Source organism: Amblyomma americanum, chromosome 6 (genome assembly GCF_052857255.1).
Source record: "Amblyomma americanum isolate KBUSLIRL-KWMA chromosome 6, ASM5285725v1, whole genome shotgun sequence".
NCBI classification, from domain to species: domain Eukaryota; kingdom Metazoa; phylum Arthropoda; class Arachnida; order Ixodida; family Ixodidae; genus Amblyomma; species Amblyomma americanum.
The window spans coordinates 201,066,532-201,088,774 of NC_135502.1; the positions used below are offsets into that span (position 1 = coordinate 201,066,532).

The 22,243-nt window shown below is 50.9% G+C and overlaps 1 protein-coding gene across 1 annotated transcript in view; it reads left to right on the forward strand.

The window, feature by feature from the left end:
- Positions 1-20,875: 20,875 nt before the first annotated feature.
- Zpr1 (zinc finger protein Zpr1) overlaps positions 20,876-22,243 on the forward strand; it is a 71,040-nt gene continuing 69,672 nt past the window's right edge. The window contains exon 1 of the mRNA XM_077628332.1: positions 20,876-21,674. Within this exon, the coding sequence (XP_077484458.1) occupies positions 20,952-21,674 (723 nt within the window). The 5' untranslated portion in view covers positions 20,876-20,951. The remainder of the gene's footprint in view (positions 21,675-22,243) is intronic.

Genomic DNA, 22,243 nt, shown 5'->3' on the forward strand with positions numbered 1-22,243 from the left:
AGAACGTTTTTGGGACCAATGCTTTTCAACAAAAAATACAAATTGACTGCCCGCTCCCTTTTCTCTCTCCCTCGCGCCAAAAGCTACGGGGAGAGTAGGTTTTGCTCTTGCATTTGCCGTTTTGAGAGATCAGACAGTTTTGTTCGAACAGCCGAAAGAAGCGCAGTTCAGCCCGCATCCCTCTCGTGGGCCGTCGGCTCCATGCTGCAGGCAGGCAAGCAGGCGACGGCGGTCCGCCTTTTCATCGCACTGCCGGAAGCGGCGGTCACCAACGTGCCCGTCATCTATAGTGTTTCCAACTTCAGCACGGTGCGGCGGTCCCTGCAGGCATCTCCAACTACCAGCAGTCCTCGTGGCGCCGCTGTCTAGCAGAGGCGCAGTAATTGCCTCCCGTCGCTGGCCCGGCTTCCTCCCTGGACGGAAGCCATCCTGCGCATACGTATTCGCGCAGCCCCTAGCCGCTCGCGCGCAAGCCCCAGCGCGCAGCAGCTCTTGCACTCATCACTGGGCTGTCGTGAGCTTCGTAGCTACGCATTTATGGCAGCATTCCCGCGCACCTCGGTGTGGCCACATAATTCCTTTTGGAAGTGATGCAGCGGCGCGCGGCGCATCGCAAGTCTGCGCAGCTTCACGGCTCTACACTATAATGACGCTCTTACAGGCGTCGTTCGCGGAAACGGATTTCAAGGCAATGGGCGACTCCTAGGGCGCACTCTGCATCCCTCAGCGCCTCCGACGACTGTGGCGTGTTGTTGGTGGCAGCGTGGCCGTCCACTGCGGTCATAGGCGGGAGAGATCTTCGGAAGCCCACCAGACTCTTGCTGCGAGTGCCCATGGATTAACCTGCTCTACCTACATCGCCGTCCTGTCGCAGCGGTATAGTTTGTGTTGTGTTCGCGTCGCTGACTCCCAACCCATCCCCACCGGATTACTTGTGCCTTGTTCGCCTCGATCTCGCCTCTAACGCCGTTTTTGTGCAGCACGCGCGGTCTGCTATACCATGGGTGCGGCCCGCCAGGGCTCCTACCTCAAGACGTCCCCCTTTCCATCCGGCTCCAAGCAGTCTTATCTCCACCCTTAGTCACTAGAAAATAAAACGGGGATGTAACGAGGATGTAAGGCGTATGTTTGAGCGTTCGCTGTGCCGTGAGAAGGCGCAGGACAGAAGGCTGCGTTGAATTCATATATATAGTTGTAGCATTTTATTTCATCCCCGGGTTTCTGTTGGCAACGTCGTCAAGGTATGTTGGTTTATGCTCCTGTTTTTTTTTATTTTCGCCTCGTAGAATTAATTTTTTTCCCGGTTTTGATAACACGCTCAAGATTACTCCGAGGCTCGTGCGAGAGGCAAAGCGAGAGGGAGGTTTCACCCTGCAGAAAATCCGTGACCTGAAACCGCGTATCGTATCGTACGCCCATATCGTCTTTTCTTTTGGAACCCAGGTTGCTCTCTACATGCGTTTGCTTTTCTACTCTTTAGAATGTTTGCTTAAGGCGCATCAACTTTCAGCCTGTATTATGTTTTTATTGCTTCTTTTTTTTCAGATTTCTCAGAGCTAGAGAAAAATTTGGTCATTATTATATGCTGGTGCCGTAGTGCTCCGTACATTGTGTGCTAAATGGTGCATTCATATGCGTCTCCTTTGTTTGTATTCATTTAAACGCAAAGAGCACATCTAATAAACTGAAATTACATCTGTGTTGCGCTGCTATTTCATGTTATATGGACGGAATCGGGCGACTTTTTGAATTCATATTTCCGTTGTGTCTAAAATTCTAGCACATTTCATGTTCTTGTGGCGGGAGCAGCGCAGCATGAAACAAAGAAGAGAGGCGGGAATCGACGCTGACAACCAGATTTTTAATGCACGTTCGTCGAATATATACATCTCGCTCGTGCAATAAGGAAAGGACAAGCATGACAAACGCACAAGATGTACACGTGGTGAAATATTAAGATATCGCACGCAGATAATCAATTTCTCTGTCACGAAGTGTTATTGAAGGTGTGCAGACGCATACGTCGCTCTTTGGTCGGATGTTGAAGGCTTCTTCAATCTCCCTGTTCCGTTGATCAAAATATGACGGGATGACCTGTGTGTTGATAAACTGCGGAGCACATTCATGCTCTCTGCAACGTTTTGCTAACTCACTGCTGATGGCGCCCTTTAGGGATTTTTTGTGCTCTCGAAGCCGCTTATTCAAACAGCGCCCTATTTGACCAATGTAAGTGCGTCCGCATGACAGAGGTATTTCATAAACCCCACTTTTCACACATTTCACGTGTTTTTTTTTTCGGTGCTTTTTCTTGCATTGATTTTTTTCTTTGCTCGCTGTTAACTCTGGTGCACAGGCTTCTTAACTTGTCGGGTGCTCACATAAGCCTTTTACACCAGCTCTTGCTCCTACCCTTTTGAGCCTGTGGGAAATGCCATTAATGCAAGGAATGACCGCGTACGACTTCCTGTATTCTGATGTGGTTGTAACATATTTTCTGCCTCTAGGTGCTGGCAGAATCCCTTCTGAGACACTGGATAGCAGTCTCGTCGGGTAACCTGCTGCTTTCAGCCGACTGTTCTGGGCGTCAAAACTGCCTTGAACTTCATGATGACAGGATCTCGTCAATGCGGCTCTCATTGCTGCTTTTGCTAAGGACTAGGACTAGAAGAACTATAGGACTAGAAATAACGAGTGAACTCCCAGAAAACAACGTTATGCGATTTCTTGACTTGACGCTAGCCTTTCTAGGCGCTCACAAATGCTGGCGGTACGGACCACGAAGCTAGAAGGGACTGCTCCCCTACACACCTGCGCACTCCAAGATCATCAAGCGGGGATAGAAAAAAGAACAGCAATGAGAGCCGCAATGGCGAGCTCCTATCATCATGAAGTTCAAGGCAGTTTTGACGCCCAGAACCATCGGCTGAAAGCAGCATGTTGCCCGACAAGACTACTATCCAGTGTCGCAGAAGGGATTCTGCAAGCACTTAGAGGCAGAAAATATGTCACAACCATATCGGAATAAAGGAAGCCGTACGCGGTCATTCCTTACATGAATGGCATTTCCCACAGTCTCAAAAGGTAGGCTCAAGAGCTGGTGTAAAAGTGCTCATGTCAGCACCCGACAAGTTAAGAAGCCTGTGCGCCAAAGTCAACAGCGACCAAAGCAAAAATCAATGCAAGAAAAAGCACCGGGAAAAAATACGTGAAATGTGCGAAAAGCGGGGTTGATGAAATACCTCTGACATGCGGACGCACCTACATAGGTGAAACAGGGCACTATTTGAATAAATGGATTCGAGAGCACAAAAGATCCCTAAAGGGCGCCATCAGCAGTGAGTCAGCAAAACGTTGCAGAGAGCATGAATGTGCTCTGCAGCCTACCACCACAATGGTCATCCCGTCATCTTTTGATCACCGGACCAGGGAGATTGAAGAAGGCTTCAACATCCGACCAAAGAGCGATGTATGCGTCTGCATACCTTCAATAGCGCTTCGTGACAGAGAAATTGATTATCTGCGTGCGATATCTTAATATTTTACCACGTGTACGTCTGTTGTTGTTGTTGTTGTTAGCCTATCAAAAGATGGCACATACCCACACTTACACTTGGGGATCGGCCAAGAATCGGGTGACTATTCACCTGTATTCAGGAAATTAAAATGAAAAGCATGCGGGAAAGCAACACCGGAGGATTCTTCCTCGTGAAGAGGAAAGGGATGAAAGATTTGATTTCAAAATTAGTAATAATAATGATAATGAGAGGGACTGGAACAGAATTATTAAGTCAAAATGTAATAATTGAGAGGAAAGTAAATTTTGTAACCCTTACCATGGCAGTCGGCGAGATTCTAGCAGGAAATTTAGAACAGCGGTACAAACAGATCTGTGGCTGAACCCAAATGTGGTGCCACCAAATGATAGCAGGAGCGGGCTGCTTAAACAAAGGCCAAGGGGCCGCAAGGGCTCCTCCAGCAACCTTCTTCTCAAAGAGGTGTATCAGCGACAATAGAGCAAAAAATGCTCAATAGGTTCAGGCTCACGACAAAATGCACAAAAGGGAGAGAGCACCAAACCCGACCTGTCTAAGTAGAAATTTAGAGGAGGGATACGGTACTGCAGCCTCGTCAAAGATACTTCAAGCTGCCGAGATCGACAAAATTGTCTCTTTCAAGAATATCTGAGGTGCTGATAGTCGCCGATGTTAGAAGTGTTGTGTCTTGCGTGCTTAAAAAAAACACGTCGCCGAAGCCTAGATGCTGTAATATAGGCTGTAGCCGGGATGATAGGCAACACGGGGCCGCTTAGAGAAGCATTTGCGAGAGTATCACCACTCTCATTAACTGTCACATTGCTCTGACTTGGAACCCATACTAAATTAACAAGACTCAAATGCGGAGGAAGCAGGTACAAGAATGTGTTGAAAATGAGACCGTCAACATGCGCGGCGAGGGACGAAAACAGAGATAAAGAATCGGTAATTACTGCCACTGCGGTAATAGAGTGGTCTAGCTTGCATAGAGCAAGTACTACTGCCAGAAACTGCTTGAAAAAATAGGGGTGAAATCTGGAAGGCGCAGTGAAAAGGACCAGTCTTAATGCGAACAGAATATTCCCACACCTGCCTTTTCATTGCACTGCGATGCATCGGTTACTATTGCAATTTTTGTAGGTAGGGTCCTTAGATGATCGTCTAGTAAACCATTTAGAATACAGGGTGGCAAACGCTTTGCATTTTGGGGGAAAATATCGTCGAAAACAATGTGGACAGCGGGCCCTCTGCATAGCGCAGGAAGGATGTCATAAATTTTCGCATCTAAACGCTCAAGTAATCTTTGCACAAACACTACCTGTGCACGGGGTATGAAAACAAGACCAGAGGGCACTAAGAAAGGAGGTCGGCTGGCAGCAGAAAATGCTTTGTAAACGGTGGAAATGAGATTCTTAGATTCTTAGGTAAATCTGCACAGTTAAAAATTGAAGACGAGATAAGAGAGGGGGAATGCGGGCTTCAAGGTACAGCACATTGGCAGCCACGTGTACATACATGCAAGTTGGCGAGAGAGCCAGATCCAGTGGACCCGTTGGATCTAGCAGAAGCCGTTGAAGCGTCGTGCGCCGGCTTTGGTTTCAAGCCGCCGACTTTAAACGCGACGGCCCTCGAGCACCCATTTGCTTTTTGTGGCAGATAATAAATAAACAACTTGGCCCGTGGAACCGTGGGAGACCTCGACGCCGCCTGCTGTGCCGTGCAACCGCGCCGTTCAAGGAATCACAATCCGTTGGCCCCAAAGCCACGGCCAGCCTCCAATGGGCGCAAGGCGCCGACCTTGTCCTGGCCCCTTGCGACTCCGTGCACTGGGGTTATGATATTTAGTTTGCAACGGCTGCTCTCTGAGGAAGGGGGAAACCTCCCGCCGGCGCCTAACCTAACCGTGCTCCCTCAAAAGCATCGCACGCTCTGTGGGGCTGAGGTAGCTGAAATGCAGGCCAGAGTTTTGCGAGAACTACGTCGTCGGGTTCGGGAACGGGATCCATCGTAGCGCTGGCAAGACGCCGGTGAAAACGTAAAAGAAGCGACGATGGCGACCCCCGATAGATGCCTTCAACGTGCGGTGGCGGTAGCTTTCATTTCGGCAGCTGCTAGACCGCACCGCTAGCGGTCAGAAATCACGGAGTCTCCGTTTACGTCACGTTGCACGTCACTCCGTTCTGTGTCGTCATAAGAGTTCTCCGTGTCGTCATAAGAGTTCTCGAGTTTGAATTGGAGCGGCGGGAAAAAATTTTTCAACTTCGAATCCAAATTTCTTTGAAATAAATGCATCTTTCGCTCCCGTACAAGAGTCTACAAAGCCATGAAATGCCGAACTATCAGATATTGCTAACAAAAAAATTTTGATAGGGTTCTCCTCAGTGTCCCTTTCAGAAAAGCGACGAGCTAAAGAAGCAGTGAGAGAGTCCAAGTACGGTATATATATTGCCACACGGTGTATAGTATTCCTCCGGCGACCGAATCCCGTGCACGTGGTTGTCTCGGTGGGCCTGACGAGAGACTTGTCTTGGTACAGGTATCACTACATTTAAGTGATTGGCTGCCTCCCTTGCTGCATTCATCACGTCAGAGAACTCCTCTACAGCGTTTTTCCGGTGGCCGCGAAAAATACGTTGCAGCTCATTGGTGTGGTCATGCACAGAATGGAAGTCCATGGATACACCTTGCAGAACGTTCGTAACTGGTTCGAGCCGAGCGCTGTACTTCGCTACAATGTGCAAGCAGACGATGGAAGATGAGCTTGTTGTTGCGCAGTAGATGATGTGAGCTCGTTGTCTATAGTTGCGGCGTTCGAGCATGATTCCGTTGACGCGAGCTCCTCAAGTGCTTCGACTATGGCCACGTAATGCTGAAAGAAGATCCTAATAGACTTGTATTTTGCAGACCGTCTTGTCTCACACAGCATCGGAATGTTGAGCACCAATTTTCTCAGGAGCACGCTCTCGTGGAAGAAGTGCATGGTTTGTTTGACTATCCCAATTGTGGTTCGAATTTCACAGACGTCGTTCAAATATTTCATGACGAGATTTAGTTTGTGACTTGCGCAGTGGAAAAATAGTGCATTTGGGAATTTTTTCTGTATTATTTTGTTCACTCAAGCTTCTTTTCCAGCTATTGTAGGTCATCCATCGTACCCCTGTCCAACGAGGTTCGAAAGAATCAGCCCGGCATTCGTCAAAAGCTTCAAGATTGCAGCGGCGATCAAGCGGAGTTTGATTGCTCCAGCTCTACAAATCCTAGAAACTGTTCTCGAACGCACACTTCGGCTCCCGCATTGTCAATAAAGCGAACGCTGCGCTGGATTAAGGGGGGGGGGGGGGGGGGGGGGTGGAGAGCTGCAGCCAAGGGCCTCACCTCGGACAGTAGGAGAAGGGGGCCCATTTATTGTAACCTGCTTAGTATATGGAACCATGGGCAACGGAACTTCGAGAGACATGTATGAAGCGAGAAAACCCGAACGAGCAGACGGGGCCCCCGCCTAATGTAACATCATGCGTTGAGCCTGATCACTTGGGGAGACCTTGCCGAGCTGCAAAAACACGAATCCCCCGTCACCCCGGCGGGGCCCTCTTTCATACGAAGCGAGGTGCGTTTGCTTGGAAGAGTTTTCGTGGTTTCCTGTCAGTCCGTCGGTCCAGTGCTGCCTGGAGAAGAGGGGCAAGGGGGAAACGCCTAAAACATGTATTGTGGGAGGAGGACCTAAATCTCTCTTGCCCCTCGTCACCATCACGCCACCCTCCATCTCTCAAATATTTCCGCCGCTGTCCTTCTCATACAAAGGATGTGCTGCAGTACCCAACAGTGCCTCCCATTCGACTTTTCTTTACCGAGATGGTAATTTGGGCTGGGGAGGATGAGTCCGATAGCAGATGATGATGATGATGAGTCTGATCGCAGAGTCTAGGCAGGCAAGGAAAGAAGACGTCAGCAGGGGCCGTGGGAACACAGCTCGATCCCGTCTACTGTATCGTTACAGGCACGTGTACTATTGAAGGAATCTACTCTCAGCGATAGCCCAGCGTCATGGGATCACCACAACGCCTTCATACCGATAGGCTGCCGACGCATGCTTTGTTTTGGATGCAAGTCGCCTATCGCCACCGCAAGAGGACCCAGCGCAGTTTTTGACGAATGCTGCTCTTCCTTCGCTGGATATAAACCCCCGCGCAAGGCCGACATTGTTTGAGCTGTACCGCTCGTAAAATTTGTTATTTATGCGGATGACACTAGTGCATTGATATCTGGGGACAACATAGATGAGTTTGTAGATAGGGCAAACCGCGCGTTAGAGCAACTAGATCAATGGGCCCTAAGAAACGCGTTAAAAATTAATATCTCAAAGACGAAAGTTGTAATCTTCCGCTCTAGAAAAAAACTAGTCCATTTGAGCAAAACTATATGTTTAAGGTCCGGTCCTTTAGAAGTAGTAGCAACGTTCAAAACATTAGGTGTTATATTTAATGAAAGCATGTCTTGGGATCCCAAAATATTACATATAACGACAAAATTATCTAAAATTCTTGGTCTTCTCTACCGTAATCGTGACGTACACCCAAAATCTGCGATGCTCTTAATTTATCACTCCCTTCTTCATTCTCGCCTTAATTATTGTGGCTTGGTCTGGGGTGCTACAACTCAGGAAAACCTGCAAAAGATTCCCGTACTACAAAAAAGTTCATTTTCGCTCTCAGCGCAACACGAACGGGACACAATTAAGACGAAGTAATAGCAAAAACAGGCGCTGACTATCAACTGGTTTTTTATTGAAGAACGAAAAGCGTATAAATACAAACCGTGAACTACTTATCAATCAACAAAAGTTATCTGGAAGGCACGTGGGAGGTCAGATAGCTCAATTCCCTCTCGGATAACGTTATGGAAGGGCTGCTGATACTTCTTGTGCCGTTGTGGTGAACATAAAAAGCTTCCATTACCTCGCGTGTTAATTTATTGTTATGTCGGAACAGGATGCACGTGTTCTTGTAATCGGGAACACATTGGCATTTTTTGCACTGGAAAGACGCCTGGGCAAGGGGGTCCCCTTTAGTTCTTTCTGCATGGTCCTTTTCATGCCTGCATCGGCATTGCCTGCTGTGGGAGCCGTGTGAGACAGGGGGTCATTTTTCCTGGTGTTTTCATGCTCCATCAAGCGTTTGTTAACGCACCTGCCAGTCTGGCCAATGTACATGGCACCGCAGGAAAAGGGGACCTGGTATACCACCCCTACCTCGCAAGGTATATATGGCGGCACACGACGCACCTGACAAGCATCCCTCTTGCTCTTGCCGTAGTGCTACTGACTGACCTGTTTGCACATTGCGCTAAGTTTTCTAGGTGCAGAAAAAACATCAACGTCGTATCTGCCCGCAATCTTTTTCAGCCCATGTGACAAGCAGTGTGCACGCGGGACCACAGCCGGCTTTTTCTTCTTTATGGCTTCTTTCGGCTGAGTCCCATTCTTGAGCTGCCTAAGAAGTTTCTCCGCTGCCCTGGAAATGGGTTGATCTGGGTACCCGTTCACACGTAACCTGCCTGTTTGCGCCAAAAGGCTCTCTCGCGTCCTTTCATGGCAAGATTTCTTGAGAGCTGAATGCAGGCAAAATACGGTAATGCCCTCCTTTATGAGCTTAGAATGGCCAGACCGGAAATTTAGCAATGGTTTGGCAGTCCTCGGGCGATACCACTGTAGGCTTAACGCCTCAGGAGCGAAGGAAACGAGACCACTGCTACGAGCCGACGCCAGAACAGAACTGCCAGCCGTGGCTGCACGAGCCACGACCAGGTGCCGTCTTTATTCTGTTCGCAGGGTGGCGCGCGCTAGCCGGGTTATTGTCGGCGCCGCCCAAGAGAGGGTGCTACAGGGCCCCCCGCCTAGACTGGAAGTCGAAACGGACGGAGGGCCGGCAATGGCACTCGAGCACTAGGTCAGGCGGCGCTGGGAGTCGTTCCAGGGCGGTCTCCATGTAAGCCGGTTTAAGGCGGTCTAGACTGACGGTCTCTTCGCGGCCGTTTTGGAGGATGGTGGCGGTTTTCGGGGTGCGGCGGAGAACGCGGAAAGGTCCGTCGTAAGCCGGTGTGAATGGAGCTCGGACAGCGTCGCGGCGCACAAAGACGTGGGTCGAAGTGGCCAGGTCGGGGTGTACGAAAATGGTATGGTGGCGGGACGGACGTGGGGGAGTAGGCCGGATGTCTTTAACGCAGTCCAGCAGGCGTTGGAGGAATTCTTGGGGCTGGACTGGAAGCTGCTGGGATGTAAAGAAGTCGCCTGGAAGACGCAAAGCACTTCCATACACGAGCTCTGGAGGTGAGCACTGTAAGTCTTCTCGGATGACGGCGCTTAGACCAAGCAGCACAAGGGGCAAGGAGTCGACCCAGGAGGCGCAATTGAGGCGGGCAGCGAGGGCGGCCTTCAATTGGCGGTGAAGGCGTTCCACCATGCCGTTAGCACACGGGTGATATGCAGTGGTACGGCAATGCCTGGCGCCGAGAATATTATTAAGGGAAGCAAACAGGGAGGACTCAAACTGGCGTCCACGGTCGGTTGTCACAGTGCCAGGACAACCAAATCGAGATACCCACGCAGAAATGAAGGCGCGCGAAACAGTCTCTGCGGTGATGTCAGGAATGGGGACTGCCCCCGGCCAGCGAGTGAAGCGGTCGACTATGGTCAAGATATAGCGGTAGCCTCGAGAGATGGGTAGAGGGCCCACGATGTCGAGATGAACATGGTCGAAACGACGGCCAGTGGGTAGAAAGGCTTGGGAAGGTGTCTTGGTATGTTGACATATCTTGGTCGACTGACAGGGTAGGAACCGGCGCGTCCAAGCACGCACATCAGCGTTGATTCCGGGCCTTCGAGCCGACACCAGAACAGAACTGCCAGTCGTTGTTGTTGTTGTTTACCTCACACAATGGCACATACCCACAAGGGGGATTGGCCATAACCAGGCGATCACTATTTAAATGACCAGTTGCATGTGGCAAGCATGGGATGACCTACCAAAATTTGGATCGCACAGTTTCCGTAGCCGAGGTGGTTGCAGGAGGTTAGGGGGGTCATACAAACTAAAATTTAGGCAGTCGTGGCTGCACGAGCCACGACCAGGTGCCATCTTTATTCTCTTCGCAGGGTGGCGCGCGCTAGCCGGGTTGTCGGCGCCGCCCAAGAGAGGGTGCCACACCACCAACACAAGTGTTTCCCCCCACACAGTGCCAAATCCAAAAACTGCAGTTCTTTGTTGCTGGGAACCTCAGTTGTGAACTCCAGCCCACGTCCGCATTCCTTAAAGGTCTTCAGAACGTCGACCAGACTTCTAGGCAAACTGCCTGTTCGGGTGAACACCAAGTAATCGTCGACATGCCGAAAAATTCTGACAACTACCCCATCCAATTCCTTTTCAATTTCCCTATCAACCCTGCCTAAAAAGAGGTATGTCGACGATTATTGGTGTTCACCCGAACAGGCAGTTTGCCTAGAAGTCTGGTCGACGCTCTGAAGACTTTTAAGGAATGCGGACGTGGGCTGGAGTTCACAACTGAGGTTCCCAGCAACAAAGAACTGCAGTTTTTGGATTTGGCACTGTGTGTGTGTGGGGGGGGGGGGGGGGGGGAACACTTGTGTTGGTGGTATCGCCCGAGGACTGCCAAACCATTGCTAAATTTCCGGTCTGGCCATTCTAAGCTCATAAAGGAGGGCGTTGCTGTATCTTGCCTGCATTCAGCTCTCAAGAAATATGTTCTAAGAGGACCTTGGTGTGCGCTGGTTGGTTCATACTGCTACGACACAGACTGACAAAGCGCAACGGAACTAGGACGAGTAGAAGAAACACGAAACACAGGACAGGCGCCTGTCCTGTGTTTCGTGTTCTTCTACTCAGACACAGACTGACAAAGCGCAACGGAACTAGGACGAGTAGAAGAAACACGAAACACAGGACAGGCGCCTGTCCTGTGTTTCGTGTTCTTCTACTCGTCCTAGTTCCGTTGCGCTTTGTCAGTCTGTGTCGTAGCAGTCTCAAGAAATCTTGCCATGAATGGACGCGAGAGAGCATTTTAGCGCAAACAGGCAGGTTACGTGTGAACGGGTACCCAGATCAACCCATTTCCAGGGCAGCGGAGAAACTTCTTAGGCAGCTCAAGAATGGGGCTCAGCCGAAAGAAGCCAAAAAGAAGAAAAAGCCGGCTGTGGTCCCGCATGCACACTGCTTGTCACATGGGCTGAAAAAAGTTGCGGGCAGATACGACGTTGATGTCTTTTCTGCAGCTAGAAAACTTAGCGCAATGTACAAACAGGTCAATCAGAGGCACTACGGCAAGAGCAAGAGGGATGCTTGTCAGGTGCGTCATGTGTCGCCATCTATACCTTGCGAAGTAGGGGTGGTATACCAGGCCCCCTTCTCCTGCGGTGCCATGTACATTGGCCAGACTGGCAGGTGCGTTAACAAACGTTTGAGAACATGAAAACACCAGGAAAAATGACCCCCTGTCTCACACTGGCTCCCACAGCAGGCAATGCCGATGCAGGCATGAAAAGGACCATGCAGAAAGGAGAACTAAAGGGGACCCCCTTGCCCAGGCGTCTTTCCAGTGCACAAAATGCCAATGTGTTCCCGATTACAAGAACACGTGCATCCTGTTCCGACATAACAATAAATTAACACGCGAGGCAATGGAAGCTTTTTATATTCACCACAATGGCACAAAATGTATCATCAGCCCTTCCATAACGTTATCCGAGAGGGAATTGAGCTATCTGACCTCCCACGTGCCTTCCAGATAACTTTTGTTGATTGATAACTAGTTCACTGTTTGTATTTATACGCTTTTCGTTCTTCAATAAAAGACCAGTTGATAGTCAGCGCGTGTTTGTGCTAGTCGTTCGTGTTCGTGTTGCGCTAAGAGCGAAAATGAACACTTACCAACTCACCCAAATTTCCGCCTTGCTACAGAAAAGTTTTCTGCGCCTTCTTGAAAACGTACCGCGGTCTTATCACACCGCTGAACTTTTCCCAAAGCATAAAATAATTCCTATACCAAACATGTTTCCTTATCGTCTGTGTCGAGCTTTCAAAATAGAATTATCTAATCACACACGCTTCCTACAAACGCTAGCAGAATTAGACAATTACACTCCGACGTATGAAACAAGAAGCAGGAATCAATGGAAAATAAAAACGTATCAAACTAACTACGGTCTACATACGCTACAAAATAGGCTGCCGCGAATACTGAACCAACCTTTAGAACAGAACATAAATTTGCAGAATATATCACACAAACGTTTAACGGAACTATTAATTCCTTTCTCACATATAATTTTTCTTGCTTTTTTCATGTCTTTTTCTTCTTCTTCTTGGACACATATTTTGTGATTGTGCTATTGATTTTCGCATGTTTACTCACCTCCCTGTAATATGAAAAAGTGTCCATGTGTGGCTGCGCTAATGTTTTTTTTGGGTGTTTTTTAATTTCTTGTGATTGTGTAGTTTTTCACCTTGAAGTGCTTTTTCGTGATTGCTTGTGTTGCCCTGATTTCGGCCTTCATTGCTACTGCCAGAATGGGGGGGGGGGGGGGGGGGGGGTCCAGGGCTCTCAGGCTGTCAATGGGCAGCTTTTACCCCGGGCTCCCTGTCATCATGTACCCCATGATGGTCGAATAAATATTATTATTACACGTGCTTTTGTCCGCGTGCCCTGGGGCATCCGGTAGACAGCTTGGCGGTTCCGGAGGCGGCGCCGCAGGGCATAAATTCGGACCAAATGCGGTTGATTCCTGGGTCGATGGTGGGCGGCGCAGTTGCCACTTCTCTTCCTCAATGGCGGTTGGTTTCGGTGACCACGAAGTCGCAGCGGTACGGGCCGCAGCACAACTGGTGATGGATTAGGATGGCCAGGAGCATGTCAGGATAAGCAGCTGCACGAGGCAAAGGTGAGGCATATTAATGAACTTGGCCGTCGCAGGGCCGCCGAGTCCACTGAAGTGGGTGCTTATATCGGGGAGCCTTATATACGGTGACGTTGTCGGTGATGCAAGGTGCGTAGGTGGTTCCGGTAGACAGTTTGGCGGTTCCGGAGGCGGCGCCGCAGAGTATGAATTCGGATAAGATGCGGTTGATTCCTGGGTCGATGGTGGGCGGCGCAGTTGCCACTGCTCTTCCTTAATGGTGGTTGGTTTCCGTGACCACGAAGTCGCAGCAGTACGGGCCGCAGCACAACTGGGGATGGATCCGGATTACCAGGAGCATGTCAGGATAAGCAGCTGCACAAGGCAAAGGTGAGGCATATTAACGAACTTGGCCGTCGCAGGGCCGCCGAGTCCACTGAAGTGGGTGATGATATCGGGGAGCCTTATATACGGTGACGTTGTCGGTGATGCAAGGTGCGTAGGTGGTTCTGGTAGACAGTTTGGCGGTTCCGGTGGCGGCGTCGCAGATCATGAATTCGGATCAGATGCGGTTGATTCCTGGGTCGATGGTGGGCCATTGCCCTTCCTCAATGGTGGTTGGCTGCCGTGACCACGAAGTCGACGCGGAACGGGCCGCGGCACAATTGGGGATGGATTCGGATGGCCAGGAGCATGTCAGGATAAGCAGCTGCACGAGGCAAAGGTGAGGCATATTAACGAACTTGGCCGTCGCAGGGCCGCCGAGTCCACTGAAGTGGGTGATGATATCGGGGAGCCTTATATACGGTGACGTTGTCGGTGATGCAAGGTGCGTAGGTGGTTCTGGTAGACAGTTTGGCGGTTCCGGTGGCGGCGTCGCAGATCATGAATTCGGACCAGATGCGGTTGATTCCTGGGTCGATGGTGGGCGGCGCAGTTGCCACTGCTCTTCCTCAATGGTGGTTGGTTTCTGTTACCACAAAGTGGCAGCGGAACGGGCCGCTGCACAAATGGGGATGGATCCGGATTTCCAGGAGCATGTCAGGATAAACAGCTGCACGGGGCAAAGGTGAGGCATATTAACGGACTTGGTTGTCGCTGGGCCGCCGAGTCCACTGAAGTGGGTGGTTATATCGGGGAGCCTTATATACGGTGACGTTGTCGGTGATGCAAGGTGCGCAGGTGGTTCCGGTAGACAGTTTGGCGGTTCCGGAGGCGGCGCCGCAGTTCATGAATTCGGACCAGATGCGGTTGATTCATTGATCGATGGTGGGCGGCGCAGTTGCCACTGCTCTTCCTCAATGGTGGTTGGTTTCTGTGACCACGAAGTCGCAGCGGAACGAGCCTCTGCACAACTGGGGATGGATCCGGATTTCCAGGAGCATGTCAGGATAAGCAGCTGCACGAGGCAAAGGTGAGGCATATTAACGAACTTGGCCGTCGCAGGGCCGCCGAGTCCACTGAAGTGGGTGATGATATCGGGGAGCCTTATATACGGTGACGTTGTCGGTGATGCAAGGTGCGTAGGTGGTTCCGGTAGACAGTTTGGCGGTTCCGGTGGCGGCGCCGCAGGGCATGAATTCGGACCAGATGCGGTTGATTCCTGGGTCGATGGTGGGCCACTGCTCTTCCTCAATGGTGGTTGGCTGCCGTGACCACGAAGTCGACGCGGAACGGGCCGCGGCACAATTGGGGATGGATTCGGATGGCCAGGAGCATGTCAGGATAAGCAGCTGCACGAGGCAAAGGTGAGGCATATTAACGAACTTGGCCGTCGCAGGGCCGCCCAGTCCACTGAAGTGGGTGATGATATCGGGGAGCCTTATATACGGTGACGTTGTCGGTGATGCAAGGTGCGTAGGTGGTTCCGGTAGACAGTTTGGCGGTTCCGGTGGCGGCGCCGCAGGGCATGAATTCGGACCAGATGCGGTTGATTCCTGGGTCGATGGTGGGCCACTGCTCTTCCTCAATGGTGGTTGGCTGCCGTGACCACGAAGTCGACGCGGAACGGGCCGCAGCACAATTGGGGATGGATTCGGATGGCCAGGAGCATGTCAGGATAAGCAGCTGCACGAGGCAAAGGTGAGGCATATTAACGAACTTGGCCGTCGCAGGGCCGCCGAGTCCACTGAAGTGGGTGATGATATCGGGGAGCCTTATATACGGTGACGTTGTCGGTGATGCAAGGTGCGTAGGTGGTTCCGGTAGACAGTTTGGCGGTTCCGGTGGCGGCGCCGCAGGGCATGAATTCGGACCAGATGCGGTTGATTCCTGGGTCGATGGTGGGCCATTGCCCTTCCTCAATGGTGGTTGGCTGCCGTGACCACGAAGTCGACGCGGAACGGGCCGCGGCACAATTGGGGATGGATTCGGATGGCCAGGAGCATGTCAGGATAAGCAGCTGCACGAGGCAAAGGTGAGGCATATTAACGAACTTGGCCGTCGCAGGGCCGCCGAGTCCACTGAAGTGGGTGATGATATCGGGGAGCCTTATATACGGTGACGTTGTCGGTGATGCAAGGTGCGTAGGTGGTTCCGGTAGGCAGTTTGGCGGTTCCGGTGGCGGCGCCGCAGGGCGTGAATTCGGACCAGATGCGGTTGATTCCTGGGTCGATCCGGCCCTGAAATACCTGCAGTTTCGTCAGCAAGAATGGAAAAATCAAACGCTGTGTTAGCTTCGGCAACTATTTGATCGCTCAGGATGTCGCCACAGGTTGTGATGATCTCGTTCTGGACGTGGACAGAAGTGTACTTAACATTGCCAGCAGAAGAAGCCAATTGCTCCTGAAGTCGAATATCTCCAGCTTATACCCGAAAGTCAAGGAGATCATTGAAGACTCCACAATAAGACTGCTTGCCGCGAATTCGCAAGTCATGCGTCGCGCAATTCCAATAGTTTCTCACGATTCCTTTCAACTTGCTCGTGCAGTGATCTGTTCAGCGGCTGTACCACGGGTAGCCGCTTGCCTTTCATCACATTCATAAGGTTCTGTGAGGCCTTCATTGCCTCCTGGTGCCATTCGGATTTTACGTGATCCCTGCACTCCTCGTGAATTTTTCTGTAGCTACTGAATGCGCGCACGATAAAACTACATTGAGTACCCCGGTGAACACGCAGAGGAAAAGTGACACAAAAACGACAAAGGGCGCCTTTTGTTGTCGCTGAGTACGCAAACCAATTAAGGGGCGTAATCTCCCAGCCACTGGCGGCAAAAAGGCCTCTTTTAAAGTGTTACATCATTCTTAAAGTCGTATGTAACATTTGGCGGCCATGGCTTAGTAACAAGACGTAACCTCAAAAAGTCCAGGAAGGCAGTGTGTTTAGCTCTGCCTAGAAACTCTCCTAAGTCATATTCTTGAGGCAAGTTGTTTTCTTGTTGTTGTCTCCGGACTTCAATATCAAGTAAGGAGAAAGGGAATCATCTCGGCTTACTGCGTGACTGGAGCTCTGTGTTGGATGGAGTTCCTTTAATGCAGTCGACGATATCTGCTACTGTCCGGGGATGAAAGCTTGCATCGCTCCGCAACAAACACAAAACCTCCTCAATATCTCCCAGATATAGCCCATCAGGACATTTGGAATCTCCCCAGGAGGTGCTCATTTTTCCCCAAAACATCCAAAAAACGTCCCCACAACTAGCTGTGTCCAAAAAATTGTGCGTCCCATGGACAGCCCCAAAAGGTTAACGCTCGATTTCTCGGCTCTGGCTCAATAAAATTTTCTTCTTTTTCATGCAGACTTCAGGCATCTATGCGCACATATGTGCCAAATTTCAGGCCCATGCTCACGTTACAGGTGGTATAATACATCTGTCCACTCGTGTGAATGTTTGCTGGCTAGGCCATTCAGACTTACCTGTTTACATGAAATGCGCTTTAACGAAGTGAAAATTTGGGCTGGTTGGCGCATGATCTTGTGACGGGAGCGGCGCAGCACGAGACAAAGAGAGAGGTGGGACAAGACGCTGAATAACAACCAGATTTTCAATGCACGTTCGTCGAATATATACATCTCGCTCGTATAAGAAGGAAAAGAAACAAGCATGAAAACGCATAAGATGTACTACCTTCAGATATGTACTGTGAATGGATTAAAATGGCCGAGCTCGAAAAGAACAGCTCCGCCCAACTGCCGCAGCTATCGAATATAACGCGCACCTCGCCGCGGAGCCAAATCAGTCTGGCCGGGCCGGCGGCGGCTGGCGCACTCGGCGCGAAATAGATAAATGCTCCAATCTCCCCGCCAGTGCGGTAAGAGTGCGCCGAAGCCGCCGAACGCGTCGGCGGTCAAGCGCAGTTGGAGTCTCGCTTTGACTGACGTGACTTCGCCGTGCAGCGCGCGCGCGCGCGCCTCGCCGCAGCATAAACGCGCCTGAACAGAGCCTGCGCTTAACCGCTAACCAACGTATTCAGCAGCGGCATCCATGGGAGCCACTGAAATCCCCCGCCCACTCGCTGAATAAAAGAAGTCAGGTGCCGAGGTTCGGAATCGAACCAGGGCCTTCGGCGTTTGAGGCGGAAACGATACCGCTCCGCCACGACGGCTCAGATTAAAGCCGACAATAAAGGCGCATCTAGTGAATGCACTCTTCTGATGCAGAAATCTCCGCGCTTTCGCTAGGTATAACCTGGCCTGACAGAGCTAGGCCATCAGCAATTTTTCTGAACTGCTTTGTACCTTGTCTCTCGTCCCTAATAAACGATTTCCGTTGAGTAGCTTGAAGTTGACTGGCACAGCCGGGAATGTTTCGCCGGGCAAGCGTGCGAATACACAAGTGCTGCCTTGTACGATCACCGACCATCGTGCCATCAAAGCTTTTCATCGACCGTGGCGATCATCTGACAAGCCTTCAAAGGTTAACTAGCACGTTCCTCTGCTGTTCGGCGCTTGTAAATCGAAGCGCGTCAAAAACAAAACCACGGGGCACGCAAAGCTCATACACGCGAAACACCATAAAAAATCGAAACTTTCTCTCCTGGCCGCCTGTGGCGCCGCCAAGCATCCGGTTTCTTTGCTTCCGACATTCAGGTTGTCTTTTGCCTGCCTTTCTTGTGTGATAAAAATGCACTATTGGTTTTAAAAGAAAACTTACTTCAATATTGATCTGCGCAACCTACCTTTGTCAGCCTTAGAGATTCGCGAAACCAAGTAGGATGAAAAATTCCTCCAAGGTGGCGTCTCTTGTCCTATGGCGTCACCACGCTTGTACTTGCGAGATTGGCCTGTGGTGGCGACACCTGTATTTTGGTTCTTGCTATTTTCTACCTTACAAGAGCTTTGTTTTCCGTAAGAGCGGCGTTTTTGTGATCAGGAGCTGGTATTCTATCGATACAAGCCAACTTCAATTTCTCCTCAGTGTCCCTTGAAAGCATTGAGAGGAGCTTCAAACTTGTCCAGCTGCATCCATCAAAAATGAAGCACTAATTCAGCCGTGTTGAGTTCGCTGCCATCGCCGAAGAACTCCAACGCTTTTACGGCATCGACAACTTCAAGGAAGAGGCCATCTCTTGGTATGAGATGGGGTGCAACAAAACTTGGGACCCGTCAGAAATAACCTACTGCGAGCTTCTACATCAGGCCAAGACATTCTTCCCCGGTGTTGCAAAAGCCATTGAGGTGGCTCTGGCTTTGCCAATTTTTACCTGTACGGTCGAACGCTCCTTCAGTACAATGAGGAGAGTGAAAACCTGTCTATGCTCAACGATGACAAACGGCAGGCTGGACGGCCTTTGTATGATGAGTGTCCACCAAGAGCGTGTAATAAGCACAGAAATGACTTCATCACCTGTGTCATTACGCAATTAACCCAGAAAAATCCAAGGCGTCTGCAGTTGCTGTTCAAGGAAGACTGACTGAGTGACTGTAGTTGCGTGTTTGTGAACATTTTGTGCTGTGTGCCGGTCATCAATTCGGGTGAGCCGAGAACCCGCATGCAGTTAGATAGAGCACTCTTCTCCACAAAGTGTTTTTGCATTTTTGATTCATTTCAATTGTTTGTTCGTTAATAAACTGCAATATATCCCTCCAAGCTACGCATTAATTTGCTGTTTGTAATTTTTCTGTCATGTGTGTATTTCACTTCTTTATAAAAAAGAAATAAATTTACTCCGCAAATAGTGCCTTTTTGCTGCGAACATACCGCTGTAACCGCCCCCCCCCCCCCCCGGCGCCAACAACCAACGAGGCCCCCCTTGCAAAAAAATTCTGCAGACGCCCTTGTTTTGTCTGCGAATGAACAAACGGTGCAAAGATTCACGGTTATATAAAATGAATTGAAATGGGAAGCTTTATAGATTGGAAGCTTTATGCACGATCCAGGATCCAGTGATCAGTTGCATTGAAAAAGTTCGTGCCTAGCTTTTTTTTTAATTCCGCTAAGCATGATCATGCACACGGGTCGGACAGTCGACTTCTGCTGGGACATGACTGGTTTAGGTTATTCGAAATGCTTTACCTCTGGCCACGAAACCAAGTAGCTCAGCTCCACTGTGCTTTGCATTAAAAGGGCCCTGGAACTGAAGTGTTTCAATTGTCCGAAGTCTGATCCAAGTGTAGCAGTTGAAGACAGGGGAGGGGGGGGGGCGACCACTTCGGCCCGTGCCCCCCCCCCCAACCTGTTCCGTGGTCCCTGGCAGTATACATGGATTTTCAGCGCGTACCTCCGCTTCCAGACACAAAACTCTGAACTGGGAGAAACACCGCCTTCTTGGAATTGTGCCTCAGGTTCAGACGCGTAGTCTAATATTATGGCAGACGTTTTTCAAACATTGCAAATCCTAGATGGATTTCACAAGTAAGCTGAACTCGGCACTCAGAGGTTGTCATCCATACCAGCTGTCTAATGTGCGGCCTCAGCAGCCCTCGCTCGAAGCTACGAGTGGCGCTTAATTGGCGCAGACCTTTCTTCACTGCGATGGGGCCTTAAGACCGATCGAGGACCCCAAGCGCACGACGACCGTGTTTTCCTCACACAGGCGTCGTATGTTGGCCAGCAGTAGTTCCGAAAGCTTCAGGTACGACAGGGAAGTAAATCATGCATGGGCCTGGCATGGAGTGCGTTGTCGTACGCATGTTCGACAGCGAGAAAACAGGAGCACCTCTTGCAGACTTGAGGGAAGCGCAGAAACGCGCAACGCTTTGCGTCACGAAAAGTTGTCACGTGGCTATGACACATTTTCGTGCGTGGCAGCAGCGAAGTAGCCCCCCGAAACGCTGGTGCAGTGGGTGACACGCGCGTGGCACCAGCCCTTGCATAAAAAAATTGTGTAAATTTTTACCTGAATGGTAGTGCAAAATACAACCACACTTGACTTAGTTCTTCCTTAGGTGATATTTAGAAACTCTATGGCTGAACCTAGGCCACCGATTCTTTCGAAACCGAAACCGAGGTTTTCATCGCAGAGCGATTGCGGTGGCGAGCCTAGCCCAGCCGTACCGCTAGCCAGGTGCGCAGCAGCAGCAAGGCGGATTTGGCAGCAGCGCGTGTCCCCACGTGCGTGAGCCGGGGTTCGAGATGGGGGACCTGTTCCCCGCTCTCTCGGCCGACCACCCGGAGGTGACGGAGCTGGAGAGCTTGTGCCTGCGATGCCGAGAGAACGGCACCACGCGGCTGCTGCTCACAAAGATTCCCTTCTACCGGGAAGTGGTGGTGATGTCGTTTTGCTGCGACCACTGCGGCTGGCAGAACAGCGAGCTCCAGCCGGCGGCCACTGTGCAGCCGACAGGGGTCCGCTGCGAGCTGAGCGTGCGTACCCGGCAGGACCTCAACCGGCAGGTAGTGAAGACGAGAGACGCGGTCGTGACGGTGCCCGACGTGGAGCTGGAGATCCCCGCCCGGACCCAGGAAGGCAGCGTGACCACGGTCGAAGGGCTGTTGCAGCGCGCCGTCCAGGGCCTGGAAGCCTCGCTCGCTGACTGCGCCGAGGAGGCCCGCGCCGGCAAGCTGTCGGACTTCGTGGGCCGGCTCCGGGATCTGCTGCAGCTGCGCCGGCAGTTCCGCCTCGTCCTCGACGACCCGTCGGGCAACAGCTTCGTGGAGAACCCGCAGGCGCCTGAAGCCGATCCGTGCATGGTGGTGCAGCGCTACCAGCGCACGGCCCAGCAGGACGCGGCCCTGGGCATTGCGGAGTCGAGCAGCAGCGTGCAAGACGACGACGTGCGCGACGACGTGCTGGGCTTCGCCACCAACTGCAGCGAGTGCCAGGCGCCGTGCGAGACGCGGATGAAGCTCACGCAGGTGTGTGCCCCCCCCCCCGCGCATGCCTCTGCCACGGATTGCCCTGTTCGGCCACGGCTTGGGTGTTTGTGACGCCTTGTTGCAGAGCAAAGTACCGCAGCTTTTGAATTTGTTAACGCATTAATTCCCATGCAGGTAAAAGTTGTCCACTTCCAGGACTTGATCATTAATGACTCCTTGATCGCAAAAATGCAAAAAAAGACTGCTATTCATTAAGAGAAATTAATTACATATTGGTTGATTGGAGCTAACTTTTAAAACATCTGCATGCCTAAGGCCCACAAAACTATGTGCGAACACGCAGACGCATGCAGGAATGCAAGTGCAAAATTCAAAGCTTCTCTATCATCTGTGAGTGCAGCATTGCGACTGCATAATATTTTGGCGGTTTTGTGTTATAGCTAGCTTTTGCTTGAATTTATCCTTTCGTGGGACTTGCGTTGATAAGTATGCTTGTGTTACTTGAAGTATGCTAGCAACTGAAGTCAATATACAGGCAGAAATAAAATTACATTTTTCGCGCTGTGCATCATATATGCAAATGGGTTCAGGTGGAGACTTGGGCAAGT